Source organism: Dunckerocampus dactyliophorus, chromosome 17, assembly GCF_027744805.1.
Source record: "Dunckerocampus dactyliophorus isolate RoL2022-P2 chromosome 17, RoL_Ddac_1.1, whole genome shotgun sequence".
Taxonomy (NCBI): Eukaryota; Metazoa; Chordata; class Actinopteri; order Syngnathiformes; family Syngnathidae; genus Dunckerocampus; species Dunckerocampus dactyliophorus.
The window spans coordinates 15,743,693-15,760,312 of NC_072835.1; the positions used below are offsets into that span (position 1 = coordinate 15,743,693).

The following is a 16,620-nucleotide window of genomic DNA, read 5'->3' on the forward strand; positions in this document are numbered from 1 at the left end:
GACGTGTTTTTTGAGTTAGTTTCAGTGTGAAACGGTCACATCTGGATTCAGATTTGTTGTCATCTCATGCAGTGGTAATACTTGCTCCACTACTGTCTCAACTGATTCATATGCCACTGTGTTGCCTGTCTGTTGTGTGTGTGTGTGCAGTGGGGGGTGCATGCACTTGAGTGTTGCCAGGCCAGCTGGCAGAATGTAGGCCATGGCACTGCTGCACAATGACGTGCACAAACACGGAAATGATCAAAATCCCATTTAGTACAATACAACTATGAATGTGTGTGTGTGTGTGTGTGTGTGTGTGTGTGTGTGTGTGTGTCCATCCTGTCTCACTTTGAGATCATTTTTCCACTTCATTCTCAGTCCAATTGCATCATTTTGATTTTGTGCAAAGTTTGCTACAACATAATCATGATTTCTAGTGTAAGCAGTTTATCAGTTGGGGGAATTCCAATCTGATACCTAATGGGCGGAGCGGTTATTTCCAAATATGTTCATAGTATTAGGTACAATCTAATGACAACTATATTAAAATATATTAAAACTATATTAACGCATGTTGTCAGCCAAACAACAAAAATATGTGATTGTTTAACATAATCTGACAATCTGCCGAACGTAATCCGCCTCAAACGCAAATCATTGTACTTATTAGTGATGACACAACGCACATACTGTATGAGTGGAGTGCTCCTCATATTCTAAATAATAAATGGCCCAGGTGTGTGATTATGAATACTTTACTTGCTCAGTCGAGCGTGGGAACTGACAGCACTTGTCCGTGCTAGCTGGTGAATGCTGGCCTTTTTCAAATCAACAGACATCTAAAAACAGACTCTGGTATGTTGTTAGATGCCACCCCGCACATTTCAGCAACCATTTTTATTTGATTTTGATAAGGGACAGCGATACTATACAGCAGAAATGGTTCTTGGATATAGTGTAACTTTGTCAGTGTATAGCATGGATAGTATAGATTTACATTTATTGAGGACAAGCGGCATCGAAAATGGATGGATGGATGGGATTTACACACACTCATTATTGAGTAAATAGCTGGCAACACAAGTGAGTAGCAGTAAATGGTAACATCCTAACCCGGGGCTGCATGAGTGCTGCCGGCATTGACGAGCTGTGATTCATTGAAGGACACATGAATTCCAATTCTAACATTTGAATCAAAACATGACTACTTACTACTCTAAGTTACTGTATATCCAAGTTAAATTTCTATAGTACTGTCCCTTGAGAAGATGTTCTATATTAAATTGGTTGCTAGTGTACTCAGAAGTGTAGTTTTGTGAGACACTGTATCAGTGGAGTGTTCCTTTTTTATGTTGTTTGATGTATACATAACTCGTTGTCCTGTTTTATTTGACATCTTTGGCCCTGATTTGTACTGATTGTACTTTTTGTCTTATTTATCCATCCACACGTATCACATTATTTCTTCTCCATGTTTCTAATTGTATTGTTTGTCCCGCCTCGTGTTCTCCTACCACTCCCTTTCACTTGTGTCTTGTATCCACTTGTTGCTACCAGTACTTGAGATCTATGCATAGGCTAAAAAATGGTATCGCTCTTGGTTTTTGGCAAATGTAGACATTTTTTGACGTATGCTTTGAGGGAACTGTAATTTACCAAGTTTGGTGCAACTGCACTGTAATTTTGATTCCATAATTGTATGCATCTGATTGTATGAGAAAATCCAGATGTCCAGTGGAGTACATTGTGATTCTCTATCATCATGTATTTCTATTTGTTTGTAGCTTTTGGGGGACTTGGGAGTCTGTCATTTGTTAACGTCTCCAACTAGAGATGGCCTTTGACAAAATGTCGAAAATGGAAATGTAACGATTACTCCATTAAGTGTTCATAAATATCTCTCTTCGAATGTTTAGGAATCCTGTTGTTCTGTATATTATTTATATATATATATATATATATATATATATATATATATATATATATATATATATATATATATATATATATATATATATATATATATATAATATACAGAGCAGAATGATGCCACCAGGAAGCATATACTGTAGCTGACTTAATGTTGTCGTTCTTTAGATCGCTAACTAGTTGAGACTGAATCAACAGTGCCTCTGCTGGTTGCAGCCAAGTAGTGCAGTCAATTTTGCCTCGATTGCTTCAAGATGTGATTAATCCACAATCAATCCCATGCAATCGATGAAAACTTTAGCCAGCACACACAAACGCAATTTGTCCCTTCACTTTTTGACATTCTGCCACTAGCTACTTTTCAGGCTTTTTTTTTTTTCTGAATAATTTTTATATAATCTGGAAACGGGAACAATCGTGACACAGCTGACACCACGCTCCCTTGGCTGTCTCTGCTCGTTCAGGACAGCAGCTGCAAGTGAAATGTGTCAAGTGTGGTCCGGCCGCATCCAGCGTGCCCCGGAGTCATGGCAATGTTTAACGTGGGCATCGTGATAAATGGCGCTTCAGCTTGCCTGTAAGGAAGATGCTCTTTATTGAGGTAAGGAGGAGCAGAACTGAATTCAGAATGAGCATAGCAGCATAATGAAACCGCGGGGTGTTCACTACGCAGAACACTCACCACAGTCCTGATGTCAGATAAAGAGTAAGTAAAGCACACTACTAACACTACGGGAAATGATAAACAACAACTTACATAACAATAAACACATCATATCAACAAGTGTTTACATAAAGCATGCTGGGAAACCGGACCTTATTCCTTATTTTCTCTGTCACAGCCTCACAGCATGTTTTGTTCCAATCTCGACTTCTTTAACCAGCAAACTATTCGGGCCTGAATCAACAGCCGTTGCTGCCAAGACATGCACCATATACAGTGGTGTGAAAGGTGTTTGGTAGTGTTTGCCCCCTTTTTTTTGCATGTTTGTCACATTTCAGATCATCACATTTAAATATTGGTCAATGACAACACAACTGAACAAAAAAATGCAGTTTTTAAATGAAACTTTTTATTATTAAGGGAGAAAAATAATCCAAACCTACATGGCCATGTGTGGAAAAGTGACTGCGCCCCCTGTTCAAACATAACTTAATTGAGATCTATCAGTCCGGAAAAGGTTATAAAGGTTTGGGACTCCAGCGAACCACAGTGAGAGCCATTATCCACAAATGGTGAAAAAGCATGGAACAGTGGTAAATCTTCCCAGGAGTGGCGGCCAAGCAAAATTACCCCAAGAGCGCAGCGACAACTCATCCATGAGGTCACAGCAACATCCAAAAAACTGCAGGCCCCACTTGCCTCAGTTAAGGTCAGTGTTCATGACTCCACCAACAGAAAGACACTGGGTAGAAACAGCCTGCATGGCAGAGTTCCAAGACCAAAAACACACTGCTGAACATAAATCAAATTAAGGCTCGTCTCAATTTTGTCAGAAAACATCCTGATAACGTTTTGGAAGGTGTGTGTGTCCCATTACATCTGGTGGTGGTAGTGTGATGGTCTGGGGCTGTTTTGCTGCTTCATGACCTGAAGGAGAATGTCCGGCCATCTGTTTGTGACCTCAAGCTGAAACCAACTTGGGTTCTGCAGCAGGACAATGATCCAAAACACACCAGCAAGTCCACCTCTGAAGAAAATGGCTGAAGTGAGACAAAATGAAGACTTTGGAGTGGCTTAGTCAAAGTCCTGACCTGAAGCCCATTGAGATGCTGTGGCATGACCTTAAAAAGGCACTTCATGCTGGAAAACCCTCCAATGTGGCTGAATTACAACAATTCTGCAAAGATGAGTGGGCCAAAATTCCTCCACAGCGCTGTAAGAGACACATTGCAAGTTATTGCAAATGCTTGATTACAGTTGTTGTTGCTAAGGCTGGCCCAACCAGTTATTAGGTTTCTCACTTTTTCACACAGGCCCTTGTAGGTTTGGATTTTCTTCCCTAACAATAAAAAGTTTCACTTAAAAACTGCATTTTGTGTTTAGTTGTGTTCTCGTTGACTAATATTTAAATTTGCTTGATGATCTAAAACATTTTAGCGTGACAAACATGCAAAGAAATGAGAAATCAGGAAGGGGTCAAACACTATTTCACACCACTGTACATATTTTTCCTACTTCCTAATACAATGCAAGATTGATCAAATGTCAGACAATCGACAAAATTCATACAGAGTTGAGTGAAGCGGTCAAGTGGTACAAGGCTCTGCTCTATCCATTAAGTGTTTGTTTGTTTGTGGGTGAGTGTCAAGTGGACAAGTGGTCTTGCACCGTGTGGAGGACTTTTTCATTCTGGTCGACTGCCAGCAAGTCTTTACTTTCTGCATGTCTTTATTTCTTTTCTTTGTTGTTGTTCTTCTGCCTTTCGCTAATCTTCAGCCCCCTCTCTTCTATTCCCTCCTGTGTATACTTTTCCCACTGGCCGCTGCCTCCTCCATTTATTACTGCTCTGTTTTTATGTCAGTCATGCTCCCAGCTGCTTCCACGCCATCATGCCTGATGTCCTAAGCAGACAAAAGGCTGCTCTCCTGGGCCTGACGCCAGCCAGGTTACCCCCACTCTCTTTCTGCTGGAGAGTTTTTTTTTTTATTATTCACATGGAGACAGGATCTTTTTTTTGTGGGTTTTTTTTTGTTGTTTGATCTTTTGCTTTCCATGGTGACCGCGACCAGGAGACTGGAGCTTGTGCTGTGGAGTTAACCCAAAATGTGTCCAAACGTTTGGCATGTATTATTTTCTTTTCTGTCTCTGGTGACAAGCTTGTATGGATAAACTGTACTTACAGTATACTATACATGTATATACTGCATATTGTACTCTATACTATACTTTTAGCTATTCTATCATGTAACTAAACAAAGTACAGAACAAGAAGATAAGAACCGATTACAGCGGAACCAAAGTAAAATGCCCCGAAAGTCATACAATTTGGAGTTCAACAAAGTTTATTTTTTGCCTCAAACAAGAAAAATTCAGCTCAGCGAGCATCTTTTTTTCATTTTTAAGAGATTCAAGAGATTCAAGAGATTCAAGAGAGTTTTATTGTCATGTGCATAGTACAACAGCAGTTATACCATGCAATGAAAATCTTATTCTGTTCATTCTCCCAAGAAAAGAAAGAAAACAAATGAAAGAATAAGAACATAAGAAACATAAACACATAAACATATATACCAATAAATTAAGCAACAACAACAGAAGAGACATTAATACAAGTAAATAATACAAATAAATAAATAAATAAAGTGCTATGAGTGTGTGCGTGTGTTGCGTGCGGCGTGTGCGAGTGCTTCGTTGAGGAGCCTGATGGCCTGTGGGTAAAAGCTGTTTGCCAGCCTTGTGGTCCTGGACTTCAAACTCCTGTAGCGCCTGCCTGACGGTAGGAGTGTGAATAATGAGTGTTGTGGATGTGTGCTGTCCTTGATGAGGTTGTGTGTTCTGCGTAGGACTCTAGATTTATAAATGTCTTGCAGTGAGGGGAGGGCTGCCCCAACAATGTTCTGTGAGGTCTTGATCACCCGCTGGAGTGCCTTCCTATCACGTGTTGTACAGTTACCGTACCAAACAGTGATGGAGGCGGTAAGGACACTTTCGATAGTGCATCTGTAGAAGCAACTCAGGATTGTGGTGGACATGCCAAATTTCCTCAGTCTTCTCAGGAAGTACAGTCTCCTTTGGGACTTCTTCAGAATTTGTTGGGTGTTGTGAGACCAGGTGAGGTCCTCGCTGATGTGTGTGCCAAGGAACTTGAAGGTTTTCACCCTCTCCACCTCAGTCTCATCAATAAACAGGGGTCTATGCGGCTCCTTTTCCCTTGTTCTTGGGTCGATGATCATCTCTTTAGTCTTATCTGTATTGAGAAGGAGATTGTTATCACGACACCAAGCTATGAGGTCCGCCACCTCTCTTCTGTATGATGTTTCAACACCACCAGTGATCAGTCCGATGACTGTAGTGTCATCTGCAAATTTAATGATGCTGGTGTTGTTCTGGGAGGCCACGCAATCGTAGGTGAAGAGCGTGTAGAGGAGTGGACTCAGCACACACCCCTGTGGGGTCCCAGTGCTCACAATTCTTGAGCTGGATGTGCGGTTGTGGACTCTGACTGACTGGGGCCTGCCTGTGAGAAAGTTAAACACCCAGTTACAGAGGGAGGGAGACAGGCCAAGTGTGAGGAGCTTATCTGTGAGTTTGTGGGGGCAGACTGTATTAAAAGCAGAGCTATAGTCTATAAATAGCATTCTGACGTATGTGTCCTGGCCCTGTAGGTGAGAAAGGGCTGTGTGGATGGCAGTGTTGACTGCATCATCCGTGGACCGGTTCTGGCGATATGCAAACTGTAGAGGGTCCACGGTTGCCGCCGGGATGCTCTTTTTGATGTGGGTCATGACTAATCTTTCAAAGCACTTCATAACAATAGGAGTGAGTGCTATAGGGCGATAGTCATTCAAGCAGGTCACGTTGCTCTTCTTGGGTACGGGCACTATGGTGGTGGACTTAAAGCAGGTCGGTACAGATGCTTGTGCAAGCGACAGGTTAAATATGTCAGCAAGCACATCAGCTAGCTCTGATGAGCAAACCCGAAGTGCACGTCCTGAGATGTTGTCTGGCCCTGCTGCTTTTCGTGGGTTTGTTTTGTTTAGAACCCTGCGCACATCAGCTGATGTCACCATGAGAGGTGAGTCCTGTGTGCTCCCCAGGTTCAGCCACCCTCTCTGCTCATCAGGAGTTTGGGTGTCAAAGCGGGCATAGAACTCATTCAACTCATCAGGAAGTGTGGTTTGGCTGGACGTGGCTACGCTACTCTGCTGTCGATAGTCTGTGATGTGCTGGAGCCCCGCCCACATGCGCCGAGGGTCTGAGGTGGAATAGTAGCCCTCCAGCTTCTGTCTGTACTGTCTTTTGGCCTCTCGTATGGACCTCCTTAGGTCATATCTGGCCTTTTTGTAGTCATCAGCGGTGCCCATGACAAATGCAGTCGAACGAGCACGTAGCTTAGCCCTTACATCACAGTTCATCCACTGTTTTTGGTTAGGGTATTTTCTGTAATACTTGGTGGTGGTAACAGTCTCTATACATGTGCTAATGTAGCCAGTAACAGCAGAAGCATATTCATCCAAATCAACAGTACAATCTTCCCTCCCCGCTGCAGTTTTAAACACATCCCAGTTTGTGCAGCCAAAGCAGTCCTGAAGTACTTGATCAGTTTCTTCATTCCATACTTTAACTGCTGTACTTACAGGGGGAGCTTTTTTAAGAAGTTGTCTGTATGTTGGATAAAGGAATATAGAGATGTGGTCGGCCTTTCCAAAGTGGGGTCTTGGAACAGCCTTCAAAGCACCTTTCATGTTGCAGTAGACTTGGTCCAGGATGTTATTTTCCCTTGTGGGAAAGCTCACATGCTGGTAATATTTGGGGAGGACAGTCTTGAGGTTACAGTGGTTGAAATCGCCAGATATAATAAATACAGCGTCTGGGTGTTTGGTCTCGTGTTTATCAATGATGTCATGCAGGAGGCCTAGTGCATTAGCAGTGTTAGCTCGTGGTGGGATGTAAACAGCAGTTAAATACACAGCGCTAAACTCACGAGGTAAATAAAAAGGTCTGCATTTCACCATCAGCAGCTCAATGTCCTGCGAGCAGTACTTTTCCATCGTCTGTACGTCTGTGCACCACCGTTTGTTTACGTAAACACAGACGCCGCCACCTCTGTGTTTACCAGACGCTAAAGTCCGATCTCCCCGGTAAGCAGCAAATGATTCCAACTGGATCGCCGAGTCCGGTATATCCTCCGTCAGCCAGGTTTCTGTGAAGGTGAGGACACAGCATTCCCTGATCTCACGTTGAGCTGCAATCCTTGCTCGTAGTTCGTCCATCTTGTTTTCAAGAGAGCGGACGTTGGCTAGCAGCAGGCTTGGTAGCGGTGGCCTCGTCGCTCTAGCTTTTAGCCTAGCATGCAGGCCGGCTCGCTTGCCTCGTTTACGCCTCGGATGCTTTGCTCGCCGGGTATTCAGCTCACCAGGTCCGCAGGCTGCTGCGTTCTCCCGGCGCAGAAGAAAGGCAAAGTCTGAGAGGCTAAATGAAGGTTCATGGTGAACCCTGCCGATGTTCAAAAGTGTCTCTCTGTTGTAATGTACTGCGTGAGTGTGTTGAATGTCCAAAATGAACAATAAAATAGCAAAAAATAGAAAAGTGCAAAAAGGTACTGATCATGGCAAAAAGGAGAAAGTGTGATGATAACCATAGAACCAGAAAGACAACATTTTGTGGCAATACAACTTTTAGGATTATAACATTGTAGAAAAAATGAAAACGTTCCTATTATAGCGGTTTTGAAGGACTTAAACTTGTCATGTGGATGAGTTTACACCAATTGAGTGACAAAATGAGTTTTCAAAAAGATTACATATACATTCTGAGTGAGTACAGAGTACAGACAATGTAAAATGTACTCACAAAAAAACAACTAAATTATCTTCAAGTGCAACTAACACTCATTCCTCTAATTTATTTAGGATTTAATTTATTCTAAATGGAATTGTGTATACAGTATCTTACATTACCTAAATTAATTTATTTTCCTACATGGAATTGCAAATAAAATTCTTCCTATGATTTGTTTATGATTTAATCTATTTATGATACATGAATTTTAAATTAATGTACTTATAATTCCATTTTCCATTTTCTATGCTGCTTATCCTCACTAGGGTCGCGGGGGCATGCTGGAGCCTATCCCAGCTGACTTTGGGCGAGAGGCGGGGTACACCCTGGACTGGTCACCAGCCAATCGCAGGGCACATATAGACAAACAACCATTCACACTCACATTCATGCCTATGGACAATTTAGAGTCTCCAATTAACCTAACATGCATGTTTTTGGAATGTGGGAGGAAACCGGAGTACCCGGAGAAAACCCACACATGCACGGGGAGAACATGCAAACTCCACACAGAAATGCCCAAGCGGAGATTCAAACCCAGGTCTTCCTGATCTCCTGACTGTGTGGCCAACATGCTAACCACTCGGCTACTTATAATTCCATTTACTTATAATAGAATATTATATAAATGTATCTTATTAAACGTGAATTCATTTGTTAATTAAAAATCAATTGTGTAATTAAAAATCCTTCCTCTATATGTTCAGTCCTTGTGCAGGTGTTCAATAGTGTGAATAATATATGATTAGTTCCTGAAGGGGCGGCTTATTGCAGGAAAGATGGTTCGAGGGACTTTTTAGGAAATTAACTTTTGGAGAGGAGCCAAAGTGATTAGATGAGCTGTAAACATGGAGAAATAGGAATAGGGAGCGATGGGGCGGGGGGGAGAATTACACATTGTGTCCCCCGCATGCTGAATGCTGCCTTTCTGAGCTATAGTTTAAAAAGGACACTGAGGCGGGAGTCCCTGTAACCATGGCGACCCTCCCAGGAGCCCCGTGACGGACGGATAATAGAGTGAGAGAGAGGAGTTCCTTTTCTCTTCTTCAGCCCTCCTGCTCTTCCTCCTCCTCTTCCCTCTCACTTGTTCTCTCGCACTCCTCCTCTCTTGGGCACTTTTGTGATGTCCTCGCATCCTGTGGGATTTTACCAAACGACACTCGCTTGTGTTTTTGTTTTCGTCATAAGTGTGCTCTGAAGTTTAAATCCCAGCTCAGGCGACTCTTTCCCAACCATTGCTTGCCTTAATTACTTTATCTGAGGGACTTTTATGGACTCTCAGAACTACTTTTGGACTTTTGCATCCATCCAGAAGGTTGTTTTGTGACCGAAATGTGCTCCAAAGGAACAGTGTCAGCCCGTGATTCCTTTGTCTACATTTCAGAGGCTGTGCTGTCAAACCATGGTGCTGCCCCTGAGACCAACCGCCCTGAGAATATGCAATGCTTAACGGTGAGTACCAAACATCTTTATGACTTTCTGTAATGCTAAAAGTTCCTTCTTCCTTGACTGTAGAAAATGTGCGCCTTTTGCGTTTTTTGTTCTTTGCATCGTCCCCTTATGAGACGGATGACCCGTGATACGGCTCATCCATGTTCAACAAACTCATCATGCATAAACACGCCCTCCCTCAAGTTATCAAATGCGCGAGTTCCGTGCCGCACGTCTCCAGCAACCGTGGCAACTAATTGAATTTGGTCTTGGAAGCTTGAACACTGGGGGGAATGGATCATAAAAAGAGGAAAAAAAGTGACAGCATATGTCAAGACGCCGGCTCGCATGTGACTCGTATGCCGAGCGGAATGATGGCTTGTCATGAGAGAAGCTCCTATGTTCACACGACAACACTGGAATGTTATTGTCAAATCAGTTTCCCTTCTGACAGACTTGGGGGGAAAAAAAAACAAAAAAACACTGAAAACCTTGTAGTATGCATGCCAGGCCAGTAGATGGTGATATCATTTTATAGAAAAACACAGCAGTGCCTTTTAATGCTGATATTTAAAAGTGCTTTTCGAAAGCCCTACTGGGAAGACACCATTTTGCGTGTCTGCAGCTTTAATCCAATCCAATCCACTTTATTTATATAGCACGTTTTATAAACACTGTTCCCAAAGTGCTGCATAGACTAGCAAAACCGTAAATAATAAGTAAATAAGTAAAAATGACTACACTAAAAACTAAAAGATCAAATAAAAACAAAGAAACGTACAACAATAAAATATTTAAAACAAGAAGTAGAAACAATAAAAGCAAAAAATCCAAGAAGTACGGTAGGTACAAAAGAAATAAAATAAAATAAAATTAAAATAAATAAAAACATGAAAAATAAAAAATAATATGAGGACCACTGTGCTCATTAGCACTTTAATGCTAATGAGCTGCGTTTGTCCGAGCCTTTCTGACAAGTGTGTGGCTCCAACACGTGCTATTTATCCACTTTTTACAGATACACTGTAACATTGCACTTGTCCAACGTAATAGATGCCACACACGTACAACAACGCAACAAAGAGTGGGACAGGAAGACACAAACATTAGCAACACTAGCACAGCTTTTAAGATGTGTAGCAAAGCCTGCTTAAAAAAAATTATTATGAAGCCAAAGTGGTAGGTGTATACACCTAGCTAGGGCGGGGTCAGAGGCGGTATCGTGTCCATGTGCTTTTTTGTTGATGATGCCAAGAAAACCTGAATTCAACCATTCGCGTGCCTCTTCTGTCAAAAAGGGAGCAAACAAGTGAGGGACATTTTTCTCTAAGTGCCCCTTGTAGGAATAGATGTGGCGTTAAAATTTGAATGTAGCGCACGTGACGTGATGGGATGCAGTATAAATGTAATATGTTGCTTCCTTGACGCTTTACTTGCTTTGCACCATCCAGTGTTGTCCACGCAGAGGATTTGACGTGGAAATGTGCTTGCGGTTGCTGCCTCGGATGGCTGCATGCAGATTTTCCTTTGTGCTCGTGTGGGTTCACCCGGGTTCTTCCCACATTCCAGAGACAACTGTGCGATTTTGATTGGTTGATTGAATGGCATGCGATCCTTTTTTGATTGAATGGCATGTGATCCTGAGTGACGCTGGCGTCTCGGCGAGAGAGTACAGATCTTGGGCAGTATCTGCGGTTCCTATTCCCTGAACCTGTAGCACTACATTGGTTTCTTCTGCAAGGACACTATCGAACTCTTGTGACCCTTTAAGGACACCGTATTTCTCACTTATTTTTGGCAATTGAGCCAAACAAGTGAATCCTATCTGGCCTTTGTCACTCTGTCACTCTGCCCACTTACATACGCGCCATGCAGTGAAATGTCAGTTGCAAGTGTAAAAAGAAGTGAGCTGCTGCAGCAAAAATACTCCTCGCAGCTAATGCTAGTGGCTAGTGTTAGCAGTTGAAGCCTACCTGTCTGGTCTTTTGCATCTCTTCAGCCTCACAGGTCATATTCATTCATTCATTTTGTGCTTGAGCCACCCGGCCCCCTTGCCTCCCCATGCCCCTGATTACAACTCATGCTTTTTCATTATGACCACTACTTTTTCTACTACTCTGTATATGTTTTTTCTTTGTAAATTTTGCTTCCCCCAAAAATTTGGGGCCTGAGCCGCCCGCCCCTCTTGCGACCCCACCATGCTAAGCCCGCTGTTACAGCTCATGCATTGCCACTTTGAAAACCCAGGGTTGAATTTGGTCCATCTTCCTTGCCCATCCTTGTGTCTAAAGAGTAAAGTGTTGGTGCATGAGAGATGCATGTTGTGATAGAAAAGAACACTATTTGTGAGCCTCGGCTGCCTTCCTTCCTTCCTTCCTCTATATCTCGCCGTGGATCAGAGTAACAGACGATTGTGCGGTTTGAATCAGGATGGTCTCACAGGAGAGCCAAGGGAGCGGGAAAAGTACGTTCACGGGCTAAATTGGGGGGAATGGAAAACCTTTTAGACTTTCTGCTCGCTTTTATTATTTTCCCCCTTGTTACCTTGTCCTTGCTGTCTTCCGGCTGGCTGCCTTACCTCGGCGTCATCGTTTCCGGGCCACCTCATGGCCGTGAGCGAAAGAGAGAGCTGCTCACCCTTCTTTATCAAACAAGCATCCACGTTTGATGACTATCTTACACGCGGTTTATTTCCGGGATACACCCCAGGCCTTTGGGCACTTGACATGTTTATTTTGATAGCACTTGATAGAGGGTATTTAAAGAACATTTCTTACATTACTAGCAATATTACAGGGGTGTTGCGATTGTCGAGTGTCGAGATTAAAACATGGCGAGATCTTCTTGCTGTATCGCGAAACATGACAGCCAGAAGCCAACCAAGACTGTGAACTATGGCATGGCTGTTATTAATGATAACAGTAATATGGACGTGACAGTGTGCGAGGCAATATTGGAAGTGCTTTAGGCACTCCTTGCAATCCATCCTACCTCGGCGTTAACGGCATCAGCGAGTGATGTGTGGCTGTTTTTTCCATCGCAGCTAAGCAGCTGCTTGCTACCAGTTGATGTCCAAGCAGAAGCTGTAGTAATTCTACATTTGATTTGTCACATCAACCCACGTAGATGTCCGGACTTGTCTGCACCCTTAATCACCGAGCGGTTCTATTGGAGCGCATTGCATTTGGCTCAGCGCCAACTTTCGAGTACCGGTGATCGCCTGCTTCACAGCATTGAAGAGATGCGTGTTGACAATTTAACGGGATGGTCGCTATATTTAGCGAGTAAGGGTGTGCGTATGGTGTTTCTTGCGTCACGCATTTGTTCGGCAGTTAAACACAAGCCTTCAACACAGGTGAAGAATCCGCTGAGCAGGCGAGCGGCAGTGAGCTCCATCTCCGTAAACGCCGCGCAATGCACGTCTGAAAGAAAAACTCAGCAAAAGGGGAAAAATAGAACAAAAAGGTGTAATGTAACTAGAAAAAACCTAAACTGTTGATACTAATAACTAATAAAAACACAAATATTTGTCTTTAAATGTATATGTATATGTTTTTTTGTTGTTTTTCATAAGCTGCTTTTTAAATAAAATGATAATTATCAAAGGACAGCTTTGACAGCCCTGATGTAAATAGACAAAGACAAGTTGATAAGACATAAACAGCGAGCTGTATTATTATTATTATTAATTATTATTATCATACAGTATATTATAACAGTGGTTTATTTGGTCAAAACGGACCTGCATTGTTTTGTGACTCGGTTAAATAAAAAAAGTTTGTCCAGTCATATTTTTTCATTCTACTTTTCCTAAAATGATCATCTCGCCTCGTGAGTTGGGGCGTCTCGTGACACCCCTACAATATTCAGTATTTCGTCCTAAAACGATGATGTGCTGTTCCACTCCAGTGCTTGAGGTGGCAGTAAAGCACCATACACAAAGTGGGCTGCAAGCTTTTTTCACCACACCTCCATCTGCTGGATCTGGTGGGTCACCGCACCAGACAGTGAAAAATGAACTCCTTAATCTGCACTTGTATCCATATCGGAATGGAATTGTCATTCGTTAAAGAGGCATGAAGATGTTTCATGAGTAATAACAGGAGCATGCCTGGATGCAGCGTCGCTCTGCATTGCTTTGCTTGTCAGCGAGCGTTAGGTCCCGACCTGTCACTGTGCAAAATGGATCCGACACATCTGTCTGTTGGGGGAAGTATCAGAGCGGAGGGTGTGAGCCAGAAGGTTAGATATTCCCCAAAGGACGGAGATTGTTTTGATTTTGTCGGCTCATTTCGCTGTAAATGGTTTTCAAATGAAGCTGGCACGGTGTTGAATGTCCTTTTTAGGGACTGTGGCACAGGTGGGCGACTGAGTCACCCATTAAACGGGGGGAGCTGACCTTGTGTCATATCCCATCCACGCTCCATGTCCTTGACAAAGACTCAGCATCCTAAACAGGTCCAGATGAGACGGTCATTAGAGGGTAGTCTCGTGTGTGTGTGTCTTGGACCTTGGACCTGGAGTGGCCGATTTAAAAACTGTTGCTATGCCACTGATTGATTATTTTTGGGTGATGAATCTCCTGTTATTTTATTAGCCTAAAATAAGTTATGTTGGTATCAATTTATGATATTTCTGAAGAATTCTGTTCATGGTAAACAATATTTGAGCGTTTTCAGTAACATTGTCACTCAGTCTTGGTCATACAAGTGTAAAAACAACAAACAAACAACAAAATGAAAATAATAAATGATTCAACCTTTTATAACAAGCAATGGTGCAAAACGCAGCTACCCAGGTAGCAGTAATGCTAGTGGTCACTCTCCTCCAGTCGTCATATTTCCCAAAAAGGTTTCATAAGTTCCAAATTTTTACAACATTGTTAGCGGAGAAAGTTGTGTTTTTGTCTAAAAAGAATGCAGAAATTCAATTTGGAGATACATGCATTTACTTTTCCCAGTTTTTGACCCGTATTTATCAAAGGTTATGGAATAATTGTTGTCCTTCAAAGAAAGAACACAGTTTTTATTTATAATCAAGCTAAGATGTGAGAGCAGAGGTGTCCAAAAGTGCGGCCCACACGTTGGCACAGGAAAAAAAAAAAGAATTAAACAGGAAAACTAAAAGAAAAAAAACAACAGCAATAATGGAAGAAAAGAGCAGTAATTATACGAGAATAGCCAAAATTTGGGGAGAATAAACTTATAATATTCATTTAGTTTTTCAAATAAACAAGTCATAATTTTACAACAATCTCGTCATAATATGTTGAGTGGAAAAAATAGATTTGAAGTGGAAGTTTGCATGAAGTTGAAATATTAAAGAAGAAAAGGATGCTTTTTTTTTAGAGTCGTAATATCATGAGAAGCAAAACAAAGAATAAAGAGGCAACTTTTGGAGAATTAGGTCGGAAAAAAGGTATTGTAGCGACAGTTACGTCTTGTTCTAGTCGCTTCTGGGTACGGGGAATCCAGGTAATGACGCGCTCCAATAATACAGACAGATGATCACGTTGGAATTAATATTGTGTTTATTGTATACGTATGAAAAAAGATGAATTCTATGTCCAAGGTGACAAATGGTATGGCTGGTTGAATAAATGGAGGGTGTGAAAGTGGTGCAATGGTGTGCATGAGTGTGCGTGTGAGCGGTAAAAACCGTGTGGCCTCCCGTCACCCTAATTCCATGCACTATCACTTCCGCACCTATACAGTATATGCAACACCTCCATACCGCCACCAGCGGTATATACAGTAGCAGGGGTCCCCAACCACTGGGCCCCGGCCCTGGAAGCTTTCAGGTGCAAGGATAAATTAAAAAAATACACTTGTAAATAACTACACCAAATTTTATGTAAATGCATATACATTTCGGAAATAAGGGCCATTATTTTATTTAAAAAATAATATACAGTTACAAAGCCCATAGTTTTGGGATTTATACTGTATGTTGTTTGTTGCAAGCAGCGAACCGTCCCACTTTGTTCGACGGTCCCTGACCGCACTATCGTGCGTGTGCTAACTTTCTCTCATGCCGCACAGATAGACTACTACTGTATTTTTACCATTTTTCTTTCACCTCATATTTGGCCTCAAATGGTGATACTATGCGGGAATGCATAAAGGTAAGCTTTGATGACTTATTGAGTGCTAATGTGCTCATTTGTCTCGTTAATCCATGCTAGCACACCGCCTTTTACCGCGCACGTCAAACAGCGATGTAATAATCTCTCTGGAAAAGAAACTCCAGGCTTGAACTGGTGGATGGTGGTTCTGCATTCATTTTGTGCTTTTAATTTGATGTTGTTCATGTCTTAGTTTTACACAATACATAATAAATAAGATAAATTAGATCGCTTTAGTGTACAAACTCCTATCACTGGTCCGCGGGAGAATTACGAGAATGAAATCAAAATATTTTGGGGTGAAGTCATAGTAATATGAGAAAAAAGAATCACACGAATATAGTTGAAATATTTGTTAAAAAATAAATAAAAACATAAATAATGTCACCTACATTATAACACAAAGGTTGATGTGGAGGCAGTTTTTTTTTCTTTTTTTTTTTTAATATATGCAGTATAACACTGGTTGCTTTACAAAATGTAAAACATCAAAGTGGCCCCTGCATCTTTTGATTTCCCAGGTTGTGGCCCTCGTCCCACCCCGTGTTAGAGTGAGAGGTCACAATTTTATCAGTGCTCCAGGTTTCCCCTTTTCATGCGATTTCTCTGCAGCAATTGGCTCCTGTGTCACCGTGAAGCTACTTGT

General features: G+C 42.0%; 1 protein-coding gene across 6 annotated transcripts in view; it reads left to right on the plus strand.

Annotated features, from left to right (window-relative positions):
- Positions 1-16,620, plus strand: part of rgs3a (regulator of G protein signaling 3a) — a 136,794-nt gene that overhangs the window by 23,660 nt on the left and 96,514 nt on the right. For 5 of the 6 annotated variants that reach the window (XM_054757917.1, XM_054757916.1, XM_054757918.1 and 2 more), the window contains one exon: positions 9,804-9,871. In XM_054757917.1, the coding sequence (XP_054613892.1) occupies positions 9,804-9,871 (68 nt within the window). Of the gene's footprint in view, positions 1-6,917; positions 7,790-9,803; positions 9,872-16,620 lie in introns of those variants that run through there. The other variant, XM_054757922.1, reaches the window with a different exon arrangement.